At 37.3% G+C, this 24,833-nt stretch overlaps 1 protein-coding gene and 1 pseudogene across 1 annotated transcript; both read right to left on the reverse strand.

Moving 5' to 3' along the window:
- Positions 1-1,924: 1,924 nt before the first annotated feature.
- Positions 1,925-3,708, reverse strand: LOC108992565 (calmodulin-2/4-like). The gene is made up of 2 exons (XM_035692434.1): positions 3,541-3,708; positions 1,925-2,455 (listed from the first exon to the last, which is right to left on the reverse strand). Exons 1-2 carry the CDS (start codon positions 3,584-3,586, stop codon positions 2,082-2,084), a joined length of 420 nt encoding a protein of 139 aa, XP_035548327.1. The 5' UTR covers positions 3,587-3,708; the 3' UTR covers positions 1,925-2,081.
- Positions 3,709-14,141: 10,433 nt separating this feature from the next.
- On the reverse strand, positions 14,142-16,242 carry LOC108991396 (annotated as a pseudogene).
- Positions 16,243-24,833: the final 8,591 nt, after the last annotated feature.

Consider the following 24,833-nt stretch of genomic DNA (forward strand, 5'->3'; position numbering starts at 1 on the left):
TTTTTACAGATGTTCTACAATTACTTCAAAGACGAGCATCTCGATTCTCCTCTCAAACAATTATGGAAGAGGAATTCTGATGAAGTGTGGAAATGTGCCCAGTGCATTTCTCTGTACCCTTAAGCCTTAGAAATGTATGGTAGAGAGTATGAGCTAAGTTGCATTAATTCCCTTCTTGATGTGCTGTGAACCCTAAATGAGCAGACGGTGACTCAACACTTGAGAGAGATTGATGCAAGAATAGCAAGAGAAAAATGTGATCTGGCTTGTGATAATGCTGAAGTTGTTAGTGTTATGTGTGAGATATTAATAGTCCCTATCCTGTTGGAAGATTAGTCATTGCTCACTGAATTCGAAACATTGATTAAAGCAATTATCAATGTTTTGCGACCGACACCTGAGACTTTAAGGTCAAGAGAAAAGCTGGACCATGTACCCATATGGCTTGGAATCAAATCATTGTTTGGATTCTGACCCTCCAGCTTTCGAAGAAGGGATATTAGAATGCTATCCCATTTTTCTGGACCCATTACTCAATCATATCAATGGTAAGCATATTTTTCCTATCTCTACTTTCACTTCCTATCGAGATTCGAGTACAAATTGTGCCATTGAAGGCATTTTTTATATATTTGGAGCCCTTCATATTTTTTGGTAATCTTTGGTGGAGGGTCATGGAAAAATCTCATGGTTTCACAAGTTCTAGTAGATACGGAAGTTACTCCTCAGTTTCTCGATAAATTGTTACATAGGGTTGTTTTTTAGTGGGATGGGATTAGCGGGACTGTAGTGCAGAGAAATTATTTGAGAAATACATTTGCGCCCTCCTTGAACACAATCTGTCTATTTGAGTTGATTATGGGTATAATGTCACATTATTGGCCCTTTGATAGAGGAAGAGGACAAAAGAAATTGTGGAGAAGATAGTTGAAGGGGCTTGGGCAATTGATCTCAGCAAGTACAGAGTTAAGGGACTCTTCGGATATGTAAGTGAAGCTACCCTCCTAGGTATTTTATTGTGGTATAATGGCTATAGAGACAAGAAGTGAAGCTCCTCATGCTCATATGGATTTTGAAACTGTTAATGCTTGTTGGGGGAATTGGCGCTTGCATTGTTTTCCTTGCCTTAGGTTTATTCTCTATTCTTAGTGTAGCAGTAGTATGGCTCCTTGATGAATCTGCTGCTATAAATGCACTTATTGGAGTGAAAGTATATGCTGCTAGTTTTCTCCAACCACTTAGGGTCATTTTGTATACCATAGCTAGAGTGAACGTATAACAAAGAAGAGACGTGAGCCAACTCTGAAAAACAGAAACCTTTTTGGTCCCCTACTGCAGTTGCATTTAAATACTCTGCCATGGATTACATAATCTGCAATACATTCAATGATAAGAACCTTCATATGCTGATTTTAAAATTTCACTAGAAGAAGCAAGATGAATATGAAATGCTAAATTGGAATCAATACCATAGAGTTGCTTCAATATCTGAGCCTTGAGGGCAAGGTTCTATAAAGGGGGAGATTTGTTATGAACCCAACTACGATTGGATTGGACTTGTTGGGCCTCCAACTTAGTTGTTATCTTTTACTTTAATTGAGTTGTTTAGTGGCTCATGGGCTTAATTAGTGTTAGTTAGAATTAGCCCTTGGCCATGGTTGGTTGTTGCAGAATTAGATCCTCATCTTCCTTCCAGTATATGTAGAGGACATAGGGGTCCTTGTTTGGCATCTGAAGTCTGGAATATTTTGTAGCTTGAGTAATTTTTTGTAATGGAGGTTTGGGTGCCCTCGAACCACTCTCGTAGCAATTCAGTATTTCTTTAGCATATTATCAAACATATTGTGTGCCTCTATTTTTATTGCAGTAGCCGAATATCTCTATTTTCCATCATCTTCCTCATTATAATAGAAATCACAAAGAATCCAACAACAACTATAATCCCTCCATTTCTGTCATCTTCATTATTACAACTGTAATCACAACTAGGTTCATTACATACTGTCAACCCTGCCTCCTTTTCTTTTTTGGGTTATAGAAAAAGATTATTTTCATTAGGGTTTTTGATGGAGGCAGAATGATCACTTAGCCATCATCACCAGGACAAACTCCTCGTAGCTTATCTGGCCATCACCATCAACATCTGCCTCCCTGATCATCTCATCCACTTCTTCATCAGTGGGCTTCTCCCCGAGAATGGTCATCACATGGCGCAGCTCAGCAGCAGAGATGAACCCATTTTGATCCTTGTCAAAGACCCGAAATGCCACTTTAAGTACCCCATCTGAGTTGATGTCTTTTGTCCTCTCGGCCATGAGGTTTAGGAACACAGCGAAGTTCATGATGTCGCCGCCACCGGCATCGACCTTATTGATCATGTCCTGGAGTTCTGCTTCAATTGGGCTCAGGCCCACCGACCTCATCACAGTCTGAAGCTCCTTGGTAGTGATGCAACCTGCTTAACCATAAACTTCAAATTATTATTGTCAAATAATCAACCAACAAACTCTCAGAGGCAGACTTGCCAACCATACACACACGACTGTCTGAAATAAAATAATCATTTTATCCACGTGATGGAAATGAGATTTAGCAAGAAAACTAATCATCAAAAATGAAAAAAAAAAAAAAATTAAGCAGCTCCACTTATTCTTTATCTCAAGGACCAAACTGGGTAAACTTCGTTGATCAAGTATATCTCAATAACTCACAAAAATCGTGTAGTTGAATTACTCATCAGTTTATGCTTGCATAACATCACGCCCGTGAGCGGCTTGCTGTAACAAAAAAGTATCATAGAAAGCAAGGAATGAAGAATATATGAAAAAAATGCAGCAAGAACAAGACAGATTAGTCTCCTCAGAATTTTCGAATGTTGCTAATTTATCAGTAAAACACAAAACAACAAATTTCGACAGCATAGGAACAACATGCGACACCCCACAACGGCAGATCTCATGTTCCTATAGCTGCATGATCATTAACAAATAGTGTGAAATGAAGAACAAACACATAGTTTCCAAGAAACGAACATATGATTGATAGCAACTTTCTTCCTCGTCTAAAGAACAATGTCAAAGTGTAGGGTGTCTGAAATCTTTACAAATCTTCTTTCTTCCTTGTCTTCCAAACAATAAATACATCTGAGATTCAATTTCCTACGTCGTTGATCTCCTTTCTTCCCACCCAAATTTTTTCCCCCAGCTAGTAAATGGTGAATAATTATAATTTCATATGGCTCAGTTCGTACACGATATCCAGAAAGGGAAACATAGAGCAACGAAGAGAGAGGAATCCTTGGAAGCAAATAAAACTTAAGGTTTAGAACCGTGGAACCACGTAAAATTAAGGTAAAAAGAAAATAAGAATAAAAGAACACAAAAAATGGAAGAGACAAGATACAAAAGCACAGAGAAAATGAGATCCATATAAATCCTTAGAAACAACGAACTAGTCCATAAGAACTAGATCTAACACACAAACCAAAAAGAAACAGCCTTCAGATTCATCAACACGACAAAGATACAGAGAGAGACGGACCATCGCTACCCTTATTGAGCAACCTGAAGGTGAGTTGGTCTGCCATTCTTGTTCTCCTCCCTTCTCAAAAATTCACTCCTTGCTTTCGCCTTTATCAAAGGTAGAGAATATAATATAATATATCTAATAGAACAAAGAGAGAGTGAAGAGGTGGAACTGGAACTGCAAAGAGAGAGCAACTTTCTTTTTAGGAATATTTCATTAGTAACCTTTATATTTAGTACTCTGAAATTCACATTCGACAAATTTATAAATAATAGTGAAATAAAACGAGTTAACATATTTTATTAAATTTTAGAAAATGAAAGAGAAAAAATTGAATAAAAATATTGAAAAGTCAAAATATTATTAGAATATAATTCCCTAATATTATTATTATTTTTATATCAAAACAACTTCATGAAGAAAACCCACGTTCAAATGTTTATCAGTCCAAATCACTTTAGAAATAAACTTTGAGAATGACCTCCACCATACAAAGATATCATCAACATTCCAAGCATATCTAGCAAGCTTCTGAGAAGCTTCATTGTCTATTATGGCCACTTGTTAAATTGTGCATCTTGGGAATTTATGCATCAGTCCCTGAATGTCTTTTGTGCGATTGTCCAGCGGTACTCTTGATTCACCAACTCCTTGGATTTCTTGGATCATCATAAGAAAATCACTTTCTAATCATCTTTTTCAATGGTGGAGAATATAATATATCTAATGATACAAAGAGAGAATAAAGAGGTGGAATTAGAACAGCAAAGACAGAGCAACTTTTAGTTTTGGAATATTTCATTAGTAACCCTTATGTTTTTACTATGAAATCCACATTCGACAAATTTGTGAATAATAGTGAAATAATACGAGTTAACATATTTTATTAAATTTTAGAAAATGATGGAGAAAATTTTGATTAAAACTATTGCAAAGTTAAAATATTATTAGAATATAATTCTCTAATATTATTATTATTTATAACAAAACAACTTCATTAAGAAAACCCACATTCAAATGTTTATCAGTCCAAATGACTTGAGAAATAAACTTTGAGAATGACCTCCACCATACAAAGATATCATCCACACTCCAAGCATATCTATCAAGCTTATGAGATGCTTCGTTTTCTATTTTGGCCACTTGTTGAATTGTGCATCTTGGGAATTTATGCATCAATCCCCGAATGTCTTTTGTGAGGTTGTCTAATAGTGCTCTTGATTCACCAGCTTATTGGATTTCTTGGATCATCATAAGAGAATCACTTTCTAATAAGCTCAAGTAGTCAAAGGTGTGAACACCGCTACAAACCCCTTAGCATTGCTAGAAGTTCTATTTATATGGGCCCATTTGCTGCTTTTTCTTTTTTGCTTGCTGCCATTATAATTTCCCCTTAACTATTGCCAAAGATGATCCCCACACCTGTATATTGTTCATTATGAAACATAGTCCCATCCAAATTCAATTTATCTACAACATCTCTAATACTTCTTAGAGGCCCTCTTTAGATATCTTTAAAAGTTTTTTGCACAGAGAGAGCATGGTTGATCACATGGTCGATAGTAGTGGTGTAAAAAAAAAAACCTGGTGAACTGGTAAACCAGACCGGAGCGAACTGGTGGGTTTGGTCTGGTACTAAGTTTGGTTCGGTCCGGTACTGGTTTTATTTTTTCTAAAACCGGTAAAAATCAGTGTTGTTCAGGTTTTTCTTTTTCTAAAATCGGATCGGACCAAACCAGACTAGTTCATAAATATATATATTATAATTTTTTATATTGTATATAATTTTTATATATAATATATAATTATATATAAAATACTTTTGTATTATATGATAAATTCCTAATTAATATAATAATAAATTTTAAAATCTTATATCACGATAGTCTACAATACAGTTTTAATAAATATTATAATACACTATGATATATTATCACTATAGTATTATATATGATAATATACTATTATATAATATATAATATTGTATATTAAAACCATAAAACCTGACCAAAACTGATAAAACCGGAAGTACCGGTTTACAGGGGTAACCGGTGTGGAATCGGTTCTTAAAAATGTAAAGCTGGTGCATACCGGTTCGGTCCCAAATTTTATCCAAAACCAGACCAAACCGGACCCGTTATACCTCTAGTTGGTAGTCAAGTGTTTATTTTTAAAAACCATTTGATTTCTTCAAAACCAACATCCCCATGCAATCAAAAAAATAATAATTCAAGTTTTGTGACGCCCTCAGATTTTCGTTTGGGATGGGTTGAACATCTTAAGTGTCGAGACATACAACAGAAGGTTAACTTCTCTCGTTCATGACAAATAAAAATGGAATGTGCCTAGCAAGCATCTAATAGTATGAAATATTCGCAACGGATAATTGTTTTTTTCATTGAGCAATACTATGCACCAACTAAAGATATCCCAAATACTTAAAATATAATCCATACATATTGAAATGTTAAACATCCATGATTATAGTATGAGTATCAAAAGGATTGTAATCTCAAAAGTATGGGAGATAGAGCTCCATCATCACATCACCAAGACATAATTATTGGGTTAGTTCGTCAAGCAACTCGAGTAACTCGTCTAACAATGCCATAAGATAGTCCAAAAATCTAAGTATAGAGGCGAAAAACTCCACGTCACATCAACGCCTCCTAATCAACCTCATCTAGTTTGCCAGGCTCCTTTCCTTCTCTGAGTCATGACACAATTTCTACTATTCGGAGGAGAATGGTAGTTCAGACTACCTCGATGAGATTTGAGTATAAATCTCAGGAAATTAACAGAGAACTTCAACACAGGTTAATGATGTATGGCAGTAAATGATTGAATGCATAATCAAAGTCATAAACAGAGATAAAATAACTTGACTTGCAACATGGCATAATCTGACATGACTTCAAATGAAACGTAAATTGAACTTAAAACTTCACGTGACATGAACTTGAAAATTAAACTTGGAACTGATAGTTAACAACCAACTTAAACTAACAGTTTATAAATGCATGCATAATAGTAAAAAGATATGAATGCTGACGTGAACATGAGTGAACATGTCATGACTTGGCAAATAACACGACATGAGCTGACATAACTTGAACTGACATAAACTGTAATTGACGTGAACTGAAATTGAACTGAATTTGAAACTGAACATGAACTTGGAATCTTGTTCCCATAAATAAACTAGTTAATTAAATTTGACATGTGGATGCTACACAGATCCTCTTGAGTCGTGTGCACGAATGGCACCACCCCAATAGTGGGAAACAACTTCTTTAAATAACCCTCCAATTGCCTTTGGGCCCGAATGGCACCACCCCTAGTTAATAACCTAAAATAAACCCTTTTGTTTATCATCTGCTTCAAATATGTGCTCAAACAACCTATCTTACCATTAATAATGAAGGGTCTCCCTATCTTTCTAGAGCAATAAAAGTTGGTTTTATCTTAGGGCATTGGGCAGGCATCAACACCACGTACATGGTCTTTAAGACTTTGCAAAGACCTACGTTTTTGGCAAACACTAATTAATCTTTGAAGTATTAACAACCAGCCAACCTGACATTATTGCGTATTAGTAAGCCCATCTAGCAACCAAGAATCATTACTATGTGTTCGAGAACATTATCAACACATTATAATGCCCAGAATACAGATCTCTCGATAGTCATGGACCACAAATCCATGGGTGCTAAGCCTAGAATATTAGATTCCCTCCGAGCTTAAAAATGCACCAATTGTAAGAAAAAAAATATCATTTCATGACACATTTCTAGTGCAAGTTTGCTTAATTTGGATCCTAGCTAAAAAACAAGTACCAATATATCAAGTCATTCAATCAACATTGAATCGTCTAGGTGGATCAAGTTCACAAGCTAACACAAAGGAAATAAAAAAGGAATAAATAAAATTGTAAAGACACACCGTCACAAGACAATCTTTAAGGATAGACAGACAAAACTTCCACCACCACCACCAGAACATACTACTACTATACTCCCCATAAAGATAGAGGAAAATCAAGATTAAAGGAAACCAGGAGGCGGTCCATCATATTGTGTTATGAACCCAACTACGATTGGGTTGGGCTTTCTGGGCCTCCAGCTTAGTTGTTATCTTTTACTTTAATTGAGTTGTTTAAGTTGTTTACTGGCCCATGGGCATAGTTAATGTTAGTTAGAATTGAACCTTGGCCTTAGTTGGTTGTTGTAGAATTAGGTCCTCATCTTCTAGTATATGTAGAGGAAAGGGGGTCCTTGTTTGGCATTTGAAATCTAGAATATTTTATGCCTTGAGTAATTTTCTATAATGGAGGTTCAGGAGCCCTCGAAGCACTCCCATAGCAATTTAGTATTTCTTTAGCATATTATCAAACATATTGTGTGCCTCTATTTTTATTGCAATAGCCGTAGATCTCTATTTTCCATCATTTTCCTCATTACAATAGAAATCACAAAGAATCCAACAGCAATTGTAATCCCTCCATATCTATCATTCATTATTACAACTGTAATCACAACTGGTTCATTACAATTGGTATCCAAAGCTGACGATCTATGGAAGATGAAATATTTTTTTAGCAGCAAGAAGAAGCCTTGCAACGGGGAATAGACTCTAATGAAAAGAGTCTTCAGGAGCTTAAAAACAACTTCAAAGAGTTGAGAGATTTGCTGCATGAAGGGGCTTGGGCAATTGATCTCAGCAAGTACGGAGTTAAGGGACTCTTCAGGTATGTAAGTGAAGCTACCCCCCAAATATTTTATTGTGGTATAATGGCTATAGAGACAAGAAGCAAAGCTCCTCATGCTCATATGGATTCTAAAATTGTTAATGCTTGTTGGAGGAATTGCCGCATGCATTGTTTTCCTTGCCTTAGGTTTACTCTCTATTCTTAGTGTAGCAACAATATGGCTCCTTGATGAATCTGCTGTTATAAATGTACTTATTGGAGTGAACATATGTGCTGCTAGTTTTCTCCTATCACTTAGGGTCATTTTGTATACCATAGCTGGAGAACTAAAAACTCTTGGATAACTATATATAGTTTTATATAGTGCTATTAGAGAAGGAATTTAGCCTATGATTCGATGAAGTCAAGCAAGTGGCCAGTGAATTGGCTGGGCCAGATTCTGGTGGTGAGCTTTGTTTGATGGTACTTGTAACAGCCCGCAAGAAATTCACTGGTGGAACTTCTATTGACTTTAGGAATATCGTGAAAACCCCATAAGTTTTTACAGATCGATCAATCGCGCAGGTTTTAGTCTCTCAACATAGTCACTATTATCACTCACTATGATGCTAGAAATATGAGTTTAATTATTTGAGGTAGTTAGAAGTGTTAGAATGCGTTATAGTCTACGCCATTAGACTCAGTTGATTATTTAAGATTTTATGGCGCATTAGCTAATTTTCATAATTCCAGAAGAAAAGCCTGTTCGAAATTGTGAATTTATTTTTAGGGGCACTTCGGGGTTGAATTTCGGTAAATGATTTCCACTATAAGTTTATATGAATATTTAGAATTTTTCAGTACTAAGTTTATTATGCATTTTTTTGGAGTGAATAGTAATCTCGATAAGCGCAACCAGTGCAATGTTTTCAAAATCATATTGTGGAATGTCTAAATTAGGTTAGAGAAGTTTTATTTAGACACTTGGCAATATCTTAGCCACACATAGTGAATGGTATTAGACACTTGGCACAAAGAGGAACCATTAGATGGATTTGTGAAGGAAATCAAGGTGTGAGATCATGTCATCCAAGCAAAACTTTGTTTCAACGAATCAACCAATTTGTGCTAGACCAAAGAATGTTTCAATCCTTGCAAAACCCTAAACAGTTGGAATCCAATTGAAACCAAAAAAGCTTGATTGAAACCAAAACCCTAAACAGTTTCCCCAAACCCTAAAGTTGGCCTCCAAACCCTTTCTAACTCGATTTCTAGCATTGTGTTTAATCACTTGATTAAATCACTTCCACATGCTATTAATTAATCAAATCCTTGTTATGACATCATTATCCAACCTTTTAAACCTTAGAAATTTGATTGAGTCAAGAAAATTTGGTTTTGGACTTGATAGCATCTCAGACCCTAACCAAACCACCTTTAAACCCCAAATTGAAGCCCACTTGGTTGGGGCCCACCAAAGCCCATGAAATTGGCCACCTTGGCAAAGCTTCTTGGAGAAGTTTCCTCCCCCACATGGTAGACCATCCACTGCCATTGGCTACACCCAATAGTGCCATGATGTGAAGGAGACATCTACTCCATCAACCTCCATCTCTCATAGCTGCTGCAGGCAGTCCATTCCTCTCTCTATTCTCCACTTTATGTCACATAGCCACCTCCAATCAAGGGTCTTTCAAGCCCATAACTTCCCCCTCCAGGAGTCTAAAGTTGTGCAAGACACACTTCTGTCCATTGTATCACTTCTTTACCCGTTCTTAGAGAGAAACCCAAAAGAGCTCTCTCCGGCAAATTTTTGGGTCTTTTTGCATGACCATTGATAACTCTTTGTAAGTATTTTCTCACGATGACTCCTTCACAAAAGTTGTTTGTCTTTGAGTCTAGTTTCCATGGATATCTTATTAGTCTCATTCCATGCTCATGGTCGGTCAAAAGTATTTTTAACCATGGAAAGGTCATTCTGGGCTTGAAACTAGAGAGTATGATATGTTTTGAAATTTTGGACCAAGCTAGTGGACATATCTTGGTCCGAAAATTTTATGGAGTGTTTTTAGCATGTGTTTATGAATGTTCATTGAGGTTTTGTTGAATGAATAAAACTTTTAATGATAGATTTCCTTACATTTAGAAACTTGAAAACTGGAAGTGGAAAAATAGTTTTTATTTTGTGAAAGTTTGAATATTTCATGGTTTAATCTTATTCCAAAGGTTTTGATATTTTTATATGATGATACTAAACCTCTTACATACATGTTAGGATGTTATTTTGAATATATTTATTATTAGTTTTAAAGGTATGATTTTTCTATGCAAGAGGATTTCGAATAGGTCTAAGATTTGATGTTTTTAGGTTAGATCCATGTTTCGATGAGTTTGAGCCATGTGATTTTAAGTTTGATGGTGGGATCTTCTTTAGGAGACATTTTTAAACCATGAGATGTTTTAGTTTGAAGATCACATGTGTTTAAACCTTGGATCAAGAGCTTGATCAAAGTTAGTGGAGGGAAAAGTTTTTGTTTTGGACTAAGTTTAAATCCAAAAACACCAAGTGTTGTTTTGTGATTTTTGGTGGCTTTTGTTTGATGATTTAAAGCATGGTTGATCTTAGGATGATGTTATAAATATGTTAGAAGTAAGATTTGATTTTTTTGTTCTTGGAGATTTTTTATTAAGGTCAAAACTTGTGACTTAGGTGTTTACTTTTTGTTAAAAAGTTTGGGTCGTTTTACAAAAAGTTTGGCATTGATGATTAGCTTTTCTTAATGGATATTTTAAGTGTATTTTTTTAAACTTAGGATAGGAAGTTGTTTGTGACAAAATTTTGGTTTAATCATGGGTTTTGATGATCGAAGAAATGGCCTATGAATGTTTCGGTCATTGTGGGTTTTCCATAGTTGTGAATAGTTTTAAATTTTTTCTGAGTTGATATTTGAGTCTAGGACAAAATTTACATGAGGAATGTAAATTTTGATAATTTTTGGAGTTAGGATATGAAATCCTTAAGTTAGGGGTAAAATTATCATTTTCCCACATGTAGAGGGTAAAATGGTAATTTTAATCTAAGTTGTCCCTTTTCACTTTTCTAATTGTTAGTAATTAAATTTCAAACTTTTAGAATACCCACTTACAGTTCCTCGTGTTTCGCGCTTTATTCTCGTAGAACACGACGATCGAGGTAAGTTAGCTCTTAACTTACTATCAGTATACTATGTATGTGTGATGGGTAAGAGAACTACAGTTTATGTTCGCATGTTGTTATATATGTCATGCCATGTCATCATATGTTTATCTATTACACGAATTATTCTGTCACAAAAATCTTATCTGTTACATAATATATTCTATCACATGTTACTATCTATTGCAAGTATATCACATTACGTATGCCATCTGTTACATGTATTTCATGTCACATAATATTTACTGTCACATGTTATGCCATGTTAGGAAATATTGTCTGTTACATGTTATGCCATGTCACGAAATATTGTATGTTACATGTACACCATGTTATGAAATATTTTCTGTTACATTTATGTCTCAAAGTATGTCATGTTTGTCATCTTACGTTCATGTCACATTACGCTACGTCAAGACTTCTGTCTTTTATATCTCGTTCATGTCATGCTATGTTACGAAATATCATGTATATCAATTAAGTTATTCATGTCAATCACGACTCTAAGTGGTAGGATGGGGTAATATCCTAGTAGAACTCTTTTGTTCACGCTGGAGTGTCTAAATAGATGTGAAATTCCCTGGGTTGACGAAGTACAGTCAACAGGTTGCGAATGTGGCCTAATTAGCTGGTCACCGAAGCGCGCCAGGCACTAACGCCGATGGAGCCACACATTATGTTACGTGTGTCCATAGCAAGTGTGGCACAAACAATCCATGGGGCCACAACAACTGTGAAGCATGAAGTATGGGGCTACAACAACTGTGGAGCATACACTATGTGAGACACAGCAATTGTAACATATAGAATATGTGGGGCCACAACAACTGTGGAGTATGTATTAACGCACTCATAGCTAGTATAGACATGTGTTGTGATGCAATAATCGGCATGGACACACGGCTCAAGGGGACCCGTGTAGCACCCGTATGGTCACTTTGTGATTAAGTCCATTGAATAAGATTTCAAGTTCATGTATTTCACGTTCAAGTCATGTTTCATGTTATGTTATGTTCAAGTTTATATTCATGTCAAGTTTCAAGTTCATGTCAATCATGGTAATCCCATGAGATAAGAATACGCAATCATGGTAACCTCATGAGATAAGATTACTCAATCATGGTGACCCCATGAGACAAGTATATATTTCAAGTTCGTGTTATGTTCAATTTCACGTTCATGTTATATCATGTTCACGTTCACGTTATGTTTCAAGTTCATGTTTATGTTATGTTCTGCTCAGGGTCATGTTATGTTTAAGTTCATGTTCAAATTATGTATGTTCACAATCATGTCATGTTTCAAGTTCATGTTATGTTTCAAGTTCACGTTCATGCTATGTTGCTAGTCCATGTTATGTTTTAAGTTCACGTACATGTCATGTCACATCAAGCTAAGTTTCAGTTTCAGTTCAAATTATGTCATTTATGCCATGCTATATGTCAAGTTATGCTATGCTTACTAATGACTTTGATTATGCATTCATGCTTTTACTACCATGCATACATCATTAACCTGCGTGGAAGTTTCCTATTAACTTGCTGAGATTTGTAATCAAATCTCACCGTGGTAGTCTCAACTACCGTTCCTCTCGAATGCTAGGCGATGTGTCAGGATTAGAGCAGGGAGCAGACACTGGCAGACTGGAGGAGGTTGATTAGATATCGTAGGCACAATACGGAGATTGCAGCCTCCATAGTTAGGTCTTTGGGTAATATTCCGGCATCGTTAGTCGAGTTACGTGAGTTACTCAACGAACTAGCCCAATAGTATATTTTAGCATTGTAATTATGGAGCTAGGTCTCCATTGTTTTACGATTACAGTCTTCTATGACTCGTGATGTCATCATGGGTCTTTTAAGTATGCATGATTTATATTTTAACTATTTGGGATATTATAAGTTTAGTACATAGTATTGTTAAAAAAAAAATTATCCGCTGCGAATATTGCATTATGCTAGATGCATGTTAGAAACGTTGCATGTCCCAACGCTTTGGATGTCCGTCCGATCCCAAGCGGAATCTAGGGCCGTCACTGTACTATCTCCCTTGCTAATAACAGAGAAGAGACGTGAGCCAGCTCTTAAAAACAGAAGCCTTTCTGTTCCTCTGATCCAGTTGCATTTAAATACACTACCATGGATTACACAATGTGCAATACCTTCAGTAATAAGAATCTTGATATCCTTATTTTAAAATTTCACTAGAAGAAGCAAGATGAGTATGAAATGCTAAACTGGAATCAATACCATAGAGTTGCTTCAATATCTGAACCTTAAGGACATGGTTCTTTAAAGGGGGAGATTTGTTATGAACCCAACTACGATTGGGTTGAGCTTGTTGGGCCTCCAACTTAGTTGTTATCTTTTGCTTTAGCGGAGTTGTTTAATTTGTTTAGTGTCCCATGGGCTTAGTTAATGTTAGTTAGAATTGGCCCTTGGCCTTGGTTGGTTGTTGCAGAATTATGTCCTCATCTTCCTTCTAGTATGTAAAGGAAATGGGGTTCCTTGTTTGGCATCTGAAATTCGAGTATTTTGTAGCTTGAGTAATTTTTTGTAATGCAGGTTTGGGTGCCATCGAAGCACTCCCGTAGTAATTTAGTGTTTCATTAACATATTATCAAACATATTGTGTGTCTCTATTTTTATTGCAGTTGCCGTAGATCTCTATTTTCCATCGTCTTCCTCATTACAATAGAAATCACAGAGAATCCAACAGCAATTGTAATCCCTCCATTTCTATCATCTTCATTATTACAACAGTAATCACAACTTTGTTCATTACATATTGTCAACCCTGCCTCCTTTTCTTTTTTGGGGTATAGAAAAAGATTATTTTCATTAGGGTTTTTGATAGATGCAGAATGATCACTTAGCCATCAACACCTTGACAAAATCCTCATAGCTTATCTGGCCATCACCATCAATATCTGCCTCCCTGATCATCTCATCCACTTCTTCATTAGTAAGCTTCTCCCCGAGATTGGTCATCACATGGCGCAGCTCAGCAGTAGAGATAAACCCATTCTGACCCTTGTCAAAGACCCGGAATGCCTCTTTAAGCTCCTCCTCCGAATCGATGCCTTTCATCTTCCTAGCCATGACGTTTAGGAACTCAATGAAGTTGATGGTGCCGTCGCCATTGGCATCGACCTCATTGATCATGTCCAGGAGTTCTGCTTCAATTGGGTTCTAGCCCAACGACCTCACCACAGTCCGAAGCTCCTTGGTAGTGATGCAACCTACTCAACCATAAACTTCAAATTATTATTGCCAGAGAATCAACCAACAAACTCACAGAGGCGAACTTGCCAACCATACACACACAACTGTCTGAAATAAAACGATCATTTTATCCACATGATGGAAATGAGATTTAGCAAGAAAACCAATCATCTAAAATGGAAAAAAAATCAAATAATAAATAAAATAATAAAAAATAAAATAAAATTTTAAGCAGTTCCACTTATTCTTTATCTCAAGGACCAACCAGGGTAAACATCGTTGACCAAGTATATCTCAATAACACACAAAAATCGTGTAGTTGAATTCCTCATCAATTTATGTATTCATAACATCACACCCGTGAGCATGTTGTTGTAAAAAAAAAAATGTATTATAGAAAGTAGGAAATGAAGAATATCTGTAAAAATGAAAACATGCAGCAAGAACAAGACAAATCAGTCTCTTCAGAATTTTTCAACGTTGCTAATTTATCAATAAAATGCAAAACAACAAATTTCGATAGCATAGGAACAACATGCGACACCCCATAATAGGAAGAATAAAGCTGAGCATGAAGACCCACAAATACTTGAAGGTTCTAAAAGTAATGACTCAGCACAACAGAAAGGGAAAGGCACGATGGAATTCTCTAGACCACTCTTGTAACAAATTCTGTTATGAAATATGGACATTGCTACTTCTACAGAAGATCTCTACCGAAATCATCTGCCGAAGACTACAAATCTCTTTTTAATATTTTTTATCTTTTCTTTCACTATTTTTTTAAACCATTCAAATATTTTTTTTTTTTTTTAAAATCACATATTCATTTAAAAACACTTACTTAATCATTAAGTAAAAAATAAAATTAAAAAATATTACACCGAAATATTTTTTTAAACCATTCAAATATTTTTTCCCTCTATAAATATATTGCGATACTCTGTGATTTCCATTGTACAAAAACTGACCTCAAAAAGGTCTCAAAGAAATGAACTTTGTCTGTAGAAGAATTTCTTCATGCAGTAGACATGCGTTCATTCTCTTCATCTTAACACCCCACAACGACAAATCTCTTGTTCCTATAGCCGCATGATCTTTACCAAATAGTGTGAATGAAGAACAAACGCATAGTTTCCAAGAAATGAACATATGATTGATGGCAACTTTATTCCTCGTCTACAGAACATTGTCAAAGTAAACGGTGAATAATTATAATTTCATATGGCTCAGATCATACACGATATCCAAAAAGGGAAACATAGAGCAACGAAGAGAGAGGAATCCTTGGATGCAAATAAAACTTAAGGTTTAGAACCATGGAACCACGTAAAACTAAGGTAAAAAGAAAATAAATATAAAAGAACACAAAAAAACGCAAGAGACATGATACAAAAGCGCAGAGAAAATGAGATCCATATAAATCCTTAAAAACAACGAACTAGTCCATAAGAACTAGATCTGACACACAAACCAAAATGAAACAGCCTTCAGATTCATCAACACGGTAGAGATACAGAGAGAGACGAACCGTCGCCATCCTTATCGAACAAGCTAGAGGCATCCTTGAACACAAGGATCTGGTCGTCGATGGGTTGGTCTGCCATTCTTGTTCTCCTCCCTTCTCGGAAATTCGCTTTTATCTTTTTCGAAGGTGGAGAATACAATATACGAAAAAACTACTTTGCTTCCTACTTTAACCGCCCAAAGGACCGCTTGATAAATTATTATTATTATTATTATTATTTATATTTAGTGATTAAGGAAGTTATTTTAAGTGTATTAATATATTTTTTTATATTTAAAAAATATTTAAATATATTAAAAAAATATGAATAGAAAAATGAAAATGTACTATCGGTCAAAATGAGCAGGCTACGCTACGGAGAGTAGAACGAAGAGAGAGTAAAGAGGTGGAACTACAAAGAGAGAGCAACTTTCTTTTTAAGAATATTTCATTTGTAACCCTTATGTTTTGTACTCTGAAATCCACATTCGACAAGTTTGTGAATAATAGTAAAATAATATGAGTTAACATATTTTATTAAATTTTAGAAAAAGAGAGAAAAATTTGAATAAAATATTGAAAATTTAAAATATTATTAGAATATAATTCTCTAATAATATTATTATTTTTATGTCAAAACAACTTCATTTAGAAAACCCACGTTAAAATATTTATCTGTCCAAACGACTTGAGAAATAAACTTTGAGAATAACCTCCACCATACAAAGATATCATCCACATTCCAAACATATCTAGCAAGCTTATGAGATGCTTCATTGTCTATTTTGGCCAATTTTTGAATTGTGCATCTTGGGAGTTTATGCGTAAATCCCCGAATGTCTTTTGTGAGATTGTCCAGCAATGCTCTTGATTCAGCAATTCCTTGGATTTCTTGGATTATCAAAAGAGAATCACTTTCTAATAAGCTCATGTAGTCAAATGTGAGAACATAACTACAAACCCCTTAGCAATTCTAGAAGTTCTATTTACATGGGCACATTTACTGCTTTTTTCATTTTGCTTACCGCCATTATAATTTCCCCTTGACTATTGCAAAGGATGATCCCCACACCTGTACATTGTTCATTATGAAACATAATCCCATCCAAATTCAATTTCATGGTAGCTTGTGGTGGAGGTCCCATCTACAGCACCTCTGATACTTCTTAGAGGCCCTCTTTGGATATCATCAAAAGTTTTTTGCACAAAAAAAGCATGGTTGATCACATGGTCAGTAGTAGGTGTAACGCCCGTCCTTGTGGTGAGACTTTTTCCAAAATATTTTAATTAAAGGACGACGGGAATTACTGTCCTATTTAAAACTTTTCACTTGCATCCCCAGGATGCGAGACTCCACGTTTATAAATAAAATGTGCTTTGATAATAAAATAGGGTTACAGCAAAAAACATAAATCTTATAATAAAAAGACCTCTCGTACGTTTAAAACTCGTGCCTAGACTTCCGTGCTCTTTCCCATGGGCCGTGTCTGTCCCGAACATGCAGTTCCTGTGGGGGGAGGGACATGCATAAAAACTAAAATGAGTCGAAGACTCGTAAGCATTACTTCATACAGTTAAAATATAACAACATAGGTTTTCATTCATGCATTCATCACTCGTTCATACTATTACGTGCGTGCCTACGTGTCTTGTGTGCGTTCATTTGAAAACGTCACTAGACGGGGCTTTTCTTTCAAAAGGCTTTCCTTTATTTAAAACGTGTCCCCCGTCAGTGCCTTCATTTCTTAAAGAGTCCGTGCTCTTGTGTTCTTGTGCATACATGTGCATTCGTGCATTCGTGCGTGCATGCATACATCAATTCTTTCTTATCACTTTCATAGGCCAGTACACACAATTACGCCCCTTGTGTTTGGGGTTCGCGGTCTTCCTTTGGACTTGGATTCCGCCCGTGGCCACGGGTTGGGAACCCCTTTTCATAGGGGGCAGCACTGGGTGCACTTCCAGCACTACTTACCCGGCATTGCAATCTGCCCATTCATTGGTACCCTTTTTATTCATGTCATGTGGTCGTTACGTGTTTTCATACATTCATGCTTTCATTTCTTTCTTTCTTGCTTTTCATTCATTCGTCCATGTCAGCTCGAGAGAGCTGAAGCTTTCATTCAGTTCATTCTTTCATTTAACAGTCCTTTCTTTTTATGAGAAAATATTTCTTTTCGTGAGAAAATATCGTTTGAGGCGTATGCCCGAAAATGGTCTTTTCGTCTTTCAGTTCCTTTCAGCTCTATCCTCTCTTTAACAGTTCATTCGTGGAAAACTTCGTTTAAGAACATACATGGGCTTAAACGTCAGCTTTCGTGGCATCCCATAAGCGTCACCTTGAACGCCGTCAATCATGGCATCCACGAGCGTTACCTCGTGGTGCACATGAGAGCGTCGGTTCGTAGGATTCACAAAAGCATCCGCTTTCGTGCCTTTCATGCATCTTCATCAATTTATGGAATTTTTCTTAGAAAATACATACAATAGATACAGCGTATAGTCATCCATTCACATGCGTACAATTAATACTTTGGATGCATAAAAAGGGGCTGCCAATGAGGGGCCGTACATACTTATACTTTTGAACATTTAGCATTTTCTTTCTTAAAACGTCTTTAGTCTTTTCGTGAGCATCTTAAAGGAAAAGCGTTTCTTGTATCTTTGAGAACTCTAGAAGAGTATGAATGTAACACTTACCTGGACTCCATGCTACTTGCATGTCATTCAGTCCATTCATGTGCTTGTCAGATGACAACCTACATGCATACACATAACCTTAGCATCATTCTCTATCTAATGCATAAGTAACTTAAGCTATAAATAGAACTACGCTATCCTTAGAACACTCTCATTCTATCCCGTGCACTTACGTACCCTTCACTATGTTAAACCTTTTGGGGACCACTTACGGTCACCACAACTTCCAACTCAAAGTCTCGTCTCGAGTGCTCATCCACTAAAGTGAACCCATTATTCACCTTAGGATTAAGACACTAAGACACTCGTCTTACTCTTCTTACAACCACATTCGACGCATGATTCCGACTGATGGAATCACACATCTCAATCCTAATGATGCATCGGTCACTACCTTCATTCATCTTAGCCCACACTAAATCCTCATTCCCATCCATACAAGACACATGGCTCTAAGCTAGCCTCAGCACCGTGCAACTATGCTCATGACAGATTACCCATTACATATGGTGAATCCGTCCGGCACGTGTCTCTCACCATGTTACACAGGTACCTTACCCCTTTATCACCTAAGATCAACGTATATAACACGTTGATCACCTGCTCGTAGGGACAAGGGCCATACTCCGATACCAATCTTCTCTTAACCCGGCTAGCATGACTCTTCACGCTATCCGTCCCATTTGACAGTTCATCCCAACACTAAACACGACAAGACTCCATTCATAACTACGTTTCATGTCACGTTATATAGCCCGAGATTGCTCCAGAGCTACACTGTGACCTTGTCGTGTTACCCAACATTCTACTGCATCAACTCCTGACTCATCATGAGTACGGTTCCTCACGTACTCCCGTCACATCGGAACATCTCGTCACGTTCCCGTTACGCCATTTCTACACTTTAACACTTCACCCATCATAAGCATGACTTCCAATAACACATCACTTCGTGACGTTGCCCAGTCATGCTTCCGCTACGTACTCTTACATTTGTTCTACTACTTAGCCCATCACAAGCACGACTGTCAGTAGTCATGTCACTTGGTGACATTCCTCAGTCATGCTTCCGCTGCGCACTCTTATACTTGTTCTGATACTTCACGCATACTTTTAGCCATAAGTCCATCACAGTGACACTTGTCACCTCAGACTATAGGCTATGCCATAACTACTTCGAGACACTGTTCCACAGTTCCCGACACTATCCATCACGTTCCACGCCCATCAAACACATAACCATCCTTATCTCTACGACACGCCATACGGAGTGTCGCTACCACGTGGAGTACATTCCACGTATACTCCCTTCATACATACCACATTACCACTATGGCATACCTGCCATATGGTACATCACTCCATCACATGGAGTACGTTCCACTCGTACTCCCTTTACATATGTTCCATCACCACTATGGCATACACGCCATATGGTGCATCACCCATCATATGGAGTACATTCCACATGTACTCCATCCATACACACCACATTACCACTATGGCATACCTGCCATATGGTGCATCACTATATCAAATGGAGTACACTCCCCGTATACTCCCTTCATACACACTACGACACATCACTATTATGGCATCCCATATGGCATGTCACTCCACTACATAGAATACACTCCGCATATACTCCATGCATGTTACGCCACATCACCACTATGGCATACACACCATATGGTGCATCTCATCATCTCATGGAGTACACTCCTCGTATACTCCCTTCATACATACCACATCACCACTATGGCATACCTGCCATATGGTACGTCAATACACCACATAGAGTACATTCTACATGTACTCCTTTTACACGCATTACGCCACTGAGTACACTCCACTTGTACTCATCCCATTCCACACTACTCCAAGAGGGTATATTTTACATATACTCTCATTGTCTCACATTACGCCACACATAAAGTACACACAATGTGTACCATTCCCATTCCACATGCCACATCACCATTATGGCATATTCGCCACATGGTGCATCAATGTACTCCTCTTACACGCACTACGCCATCGAGTACACTCCACTTGTACTCCTGACATATACTATACCCCACACAGAGTACACCCATCGTGTACTCCCTTCATACACACTACGGCATATCACCATTATGGCGTACCCGCCATATGGTGCATCTCACCATCAAATGGAGTACATTCCATTTATACTCCCTACATATACAACACGCCACATACACACAAAGTACACTCAGTGTGTATTGTATCCATTCTACATACACCATGCCACCATTACAGCACATATTCCCCAATCACACTACACAGTATACTTCCCAATTACGCCCAACACATCACAGCACACTACACGGCACAATGCACCTCCATACAACACAGATAAGCCTAACATTTCACTACACAGAATGCCCAACACTTCATCACACAACACCACATCACGATATCACAACTCCATAAATACTAACAGCACAGTCCACAACCTAGTCAACTAATCAATATCTAACATAATTATGAGGGATAGAGGGTTATACCATCGACGGGATAACCCGTGCGTTGCTCGTTGACCGTCATAGCCGATGATGTCGGAAGAGTTGTACGTGGCGGCTACTCACGTACGGTGACTGTTTAGGCATTTGGATAGCTAGGTGTGGTCTTGGAAAGGCTCATGGTGACCTTGTGATGATGGCAAGGGGCATAACATGGCGGATCTAGCCGTGTACAGTGGCAGTCAATCACACGCAGTGACTGTCCATCACGTGCAGTGGTTACCCACCACATAGAGTGATGGTTTGGACCTAGGGCTTAGCTAAGGAAGGTGCGGTGAATCTCATGGTGGCATCGAGGTGGCGCCACGATGGCTTACGGTGGCGGATCTGGCCATACCATGGAGGAGAAGCCGTGGGAGAGTGGGAGAGAGTGTGCTCTCGTGGGTGGCAGATCGAGGCCATGGGAGGTTGGGTTGGCTTGGTGGCAGCCTGAGGAGGCTGATGGTGGTGGCTACCAGTCATGGGTGGAGGTGCATGGTGGTGCACGGCGTGCAACCCGTGCGTGAGAGAGGGAGAAGCCGTGAGGTAGAGGAGGGGGTTTCTGGCCATGGGTCACGTGGAGGAGCTCGGGGAGGAGCCATGGTGTTGCTAGGTGGCCATGGGTGCTGCGCACGGCGGTGCTAGGGGCCGTGCACTGTGAAGCCGTGCGTGGGTCTCCATGTGCGTGTGTGTGTGCGACGGAGGGGAGGTGGCTGCATAACAGAGGCCAAGCTCACTGGGGAGTGGTGGCCGGTGGTAGAGGAAGCGGCCGAGGGAGTGTTGGCATTGGAGGCCGGCGCTACGCGCAATAAGCCCATACGGGCTGTGTACTTCCAACGGAGAGGAAGATGGAGCGTGAGAGAAAGGGGCTGAGCTAGGGAGGTTCGCCGGAGTGAGAGCAAGCCATTGGTGCCGGTGGTGAGAGATGAGGCCTTAAGCCGTTCGGCGTGGGTGGTTCGCGTACTACGTACACCAAATGAGAGAGGGAGGAGAGAGAGGGTTACGGGGAAATGAGCGGGAAAGAGAGGGGGTCTGGGTATTTAACCCAGTCCCTTCGTCTGGGGATCTACACAATGATCTAACGACAAGGAATTAAAATATTGATTTAAAGATGCGTAAAACATTAACTTAATTAAAAGCACTTAGAGGAATTAAGGTAAATATTATTTTAAACTAACTTTAGTTTATAAAATAATATTTCTTCATCATTAATAGAATGATGAAGTCTCACTTAACATATTTAAACGGGTTAAACCATTTAATTAATAAAAGCTTTCAACATAATTTAAATATCATAATATCTTAAATAATTGAAATCATTTTAATAATAAAATGATTTCCGGCAATTATAATATTTTTGGAGATCTTCAATAATATTATGATTGTCGTATTTAAGATCAAATCTTAATTCAATAATGATAGAAATACTCCTTATAAATATTTCCAGCATATTTAAAACACTGGGTGTGTCCTAGAAGTCGCACGATATCTTTCGAGACACGCCATCATGGTTCGGCACGCATAATGTGGCTCGCAGTCGCTAGTGAGAAAGGCAGATGATCACATAATCTCTACCTTTGGGATTTGCTTACATCATCAAGATGAAACATACGTCAGAAAGAGAGAAGCGTATGTAAGAAGAAGGAGCTGGGTATTACAGTAGGGGTGTAAAAAAAAATCGATGAACTGGTAAACCGGACAGGACTAAACTGGTGGGTTTGGTCTAGTACCAAGTTTGGTTCGGTACGGTATCGATTTTATTTTTCATAAAACCAGTAAAAATCGATCTTGTTATGGTTTTTCTTTTTCTAAAACCAAATCAGACCGACCGGACCAGCTCATAAATATATATATATTATAATTTTTTATATTGTATATAATTTTTATATATAATATATAATTATTTATTAAAATAGTTTTGTATTATATGATAAATTACTACTTAATATAATATTAAATTTTAAAATCTTATATCACTATAATCTATTGTATTAATAGTTATACTAACACTAAATCCATATATATTATAATTGTAACGCCCCGACCTCGTAGGGGTCGAAGAGTAAGATCCTATAGCCTAAAATCATCTCTTATCTCACAATTATAAATACTCCAATTCCAAATAAAACATAAATTCATTTATTCAAACCAAAAATATATGTTTCTCCACCAAAACACCATAGAAAAACCTCAATAAAAGAAACTAAAATCTCGACAGACTCTGACATATCCATAACTCAAAACTCCAAAATAACATAAATAATAATTCTACTAACTAAGACTCTTCAATAAGTAATTGTGCTATTTGACACTTATTCATCTACGATCATCAGTCTTGCTAACACTTCATATTCTTGACTTCCAACTGGGACATCAACATCATCTGAAAAATATTGTGGAGATGTGGAGTGAGTTATCAACGACTCAGTAAGCAAAGAATAAATACTAGTGTGTAAACATGAGCATTTACATAGATCATAATGTAGAACAAAACATTTCCATTTTCAGAGTGTGGAAGCAGAACATGTTATCAAAATATCAGAGCCAAAATTTAGAAATAATTTCATTCAAAAATATCATTTGGCATAGCATAAATGATCATCACCATCATCAGAACATCATCTCAGAACAGAGGTCATGTATAACCCCCATGGTAGGGTTGTGCATCTGCGGATAGCCAAGCAGAACATAAATGACTATCACCCAAGTGTGCACTCAAAACAGAGATCACTACTATAACCCGTGGAAGGGCCGTAACCACTATTATAACCCGTGGAAGGGCCGTATCCACTATTATAACATGTGGTTGGGCCGTATCCACTATTATAACCCGTGGTTGGGTCATATCAACTATTACCACCCATGGTTGGATCGTATTCACTATTTTAACCTGTGGTTAGGCCGTATCCACTATTATCACTCATGGTTGGGCCGTATCCATTATTATAACCCGTAGTTGGGCCGTATACCACTATTATCACCCGTGGCAAGGCCATAACTGAATAGAGCAGAAACAAAATCAAATTCAAAATCTGAGAATCATGCCAAAACTTTTCAGAAATCACATCTTATCCAAATAGAGTATTAAACAAAATCATATCATCTTCATAATCAAAGCAGATCCAAAGCATATTTACATAATTATGCACAAAGTTTCAAATTCACTCTTTTTGCATAGGTTGGAAATAAAATGCCAAAAATAAGCTCATATCTACACCATTCATGACAAAAATGTTTTCTCTTTCATCAGAGTTCAATGAGTAATGATAAACAAATATTTGAGGTTATTTTCACATTTCCTTTCAAAACATATAATGCACATTTTCATAAATCAATCTCAATTCATTTTTTTATTTTATGCAAAGTCTAGCATAGGAATCCCGCTTACCTAAATTTCTTAGAATTTTAGAAATTTCCTAAAACAAATGCCGAACAACTATTACTCGTCACCTATAAAATAATCAAGTATTTC

This window comes from Juglans regia, chromosome 7 (assembly GCF_001411555.2).
Source record: "Juglans regia cultivar Chandler chromosome 7, Walnut 2.0, whole genome shotgun sequence".
In the NCBI taxonomy this organism is placed as follows: domain Eukaryota; kingdom Viridiplantae; phylum Streptophyta; class Magnoliopsida; order Fagales; family Juglandaceae; genus Juglans; species Juglans regia.

Coding starts and splice junctions, on each gene's coding strand:
- LOC108992565 (XM_035692434.1), bottom strand. CDS start 3,586: ATGGCAGACCAACTCACCTTCAGGTTGCTCAATAAGGGTAGCGATG. Junction 2,456..3,540: donor GCTCAATAAGGGTAGCGATG/GTCCGTCTCTCT, acceptor ATGGTTAAGCAG/GTTGCATCACTACCAAGGAG.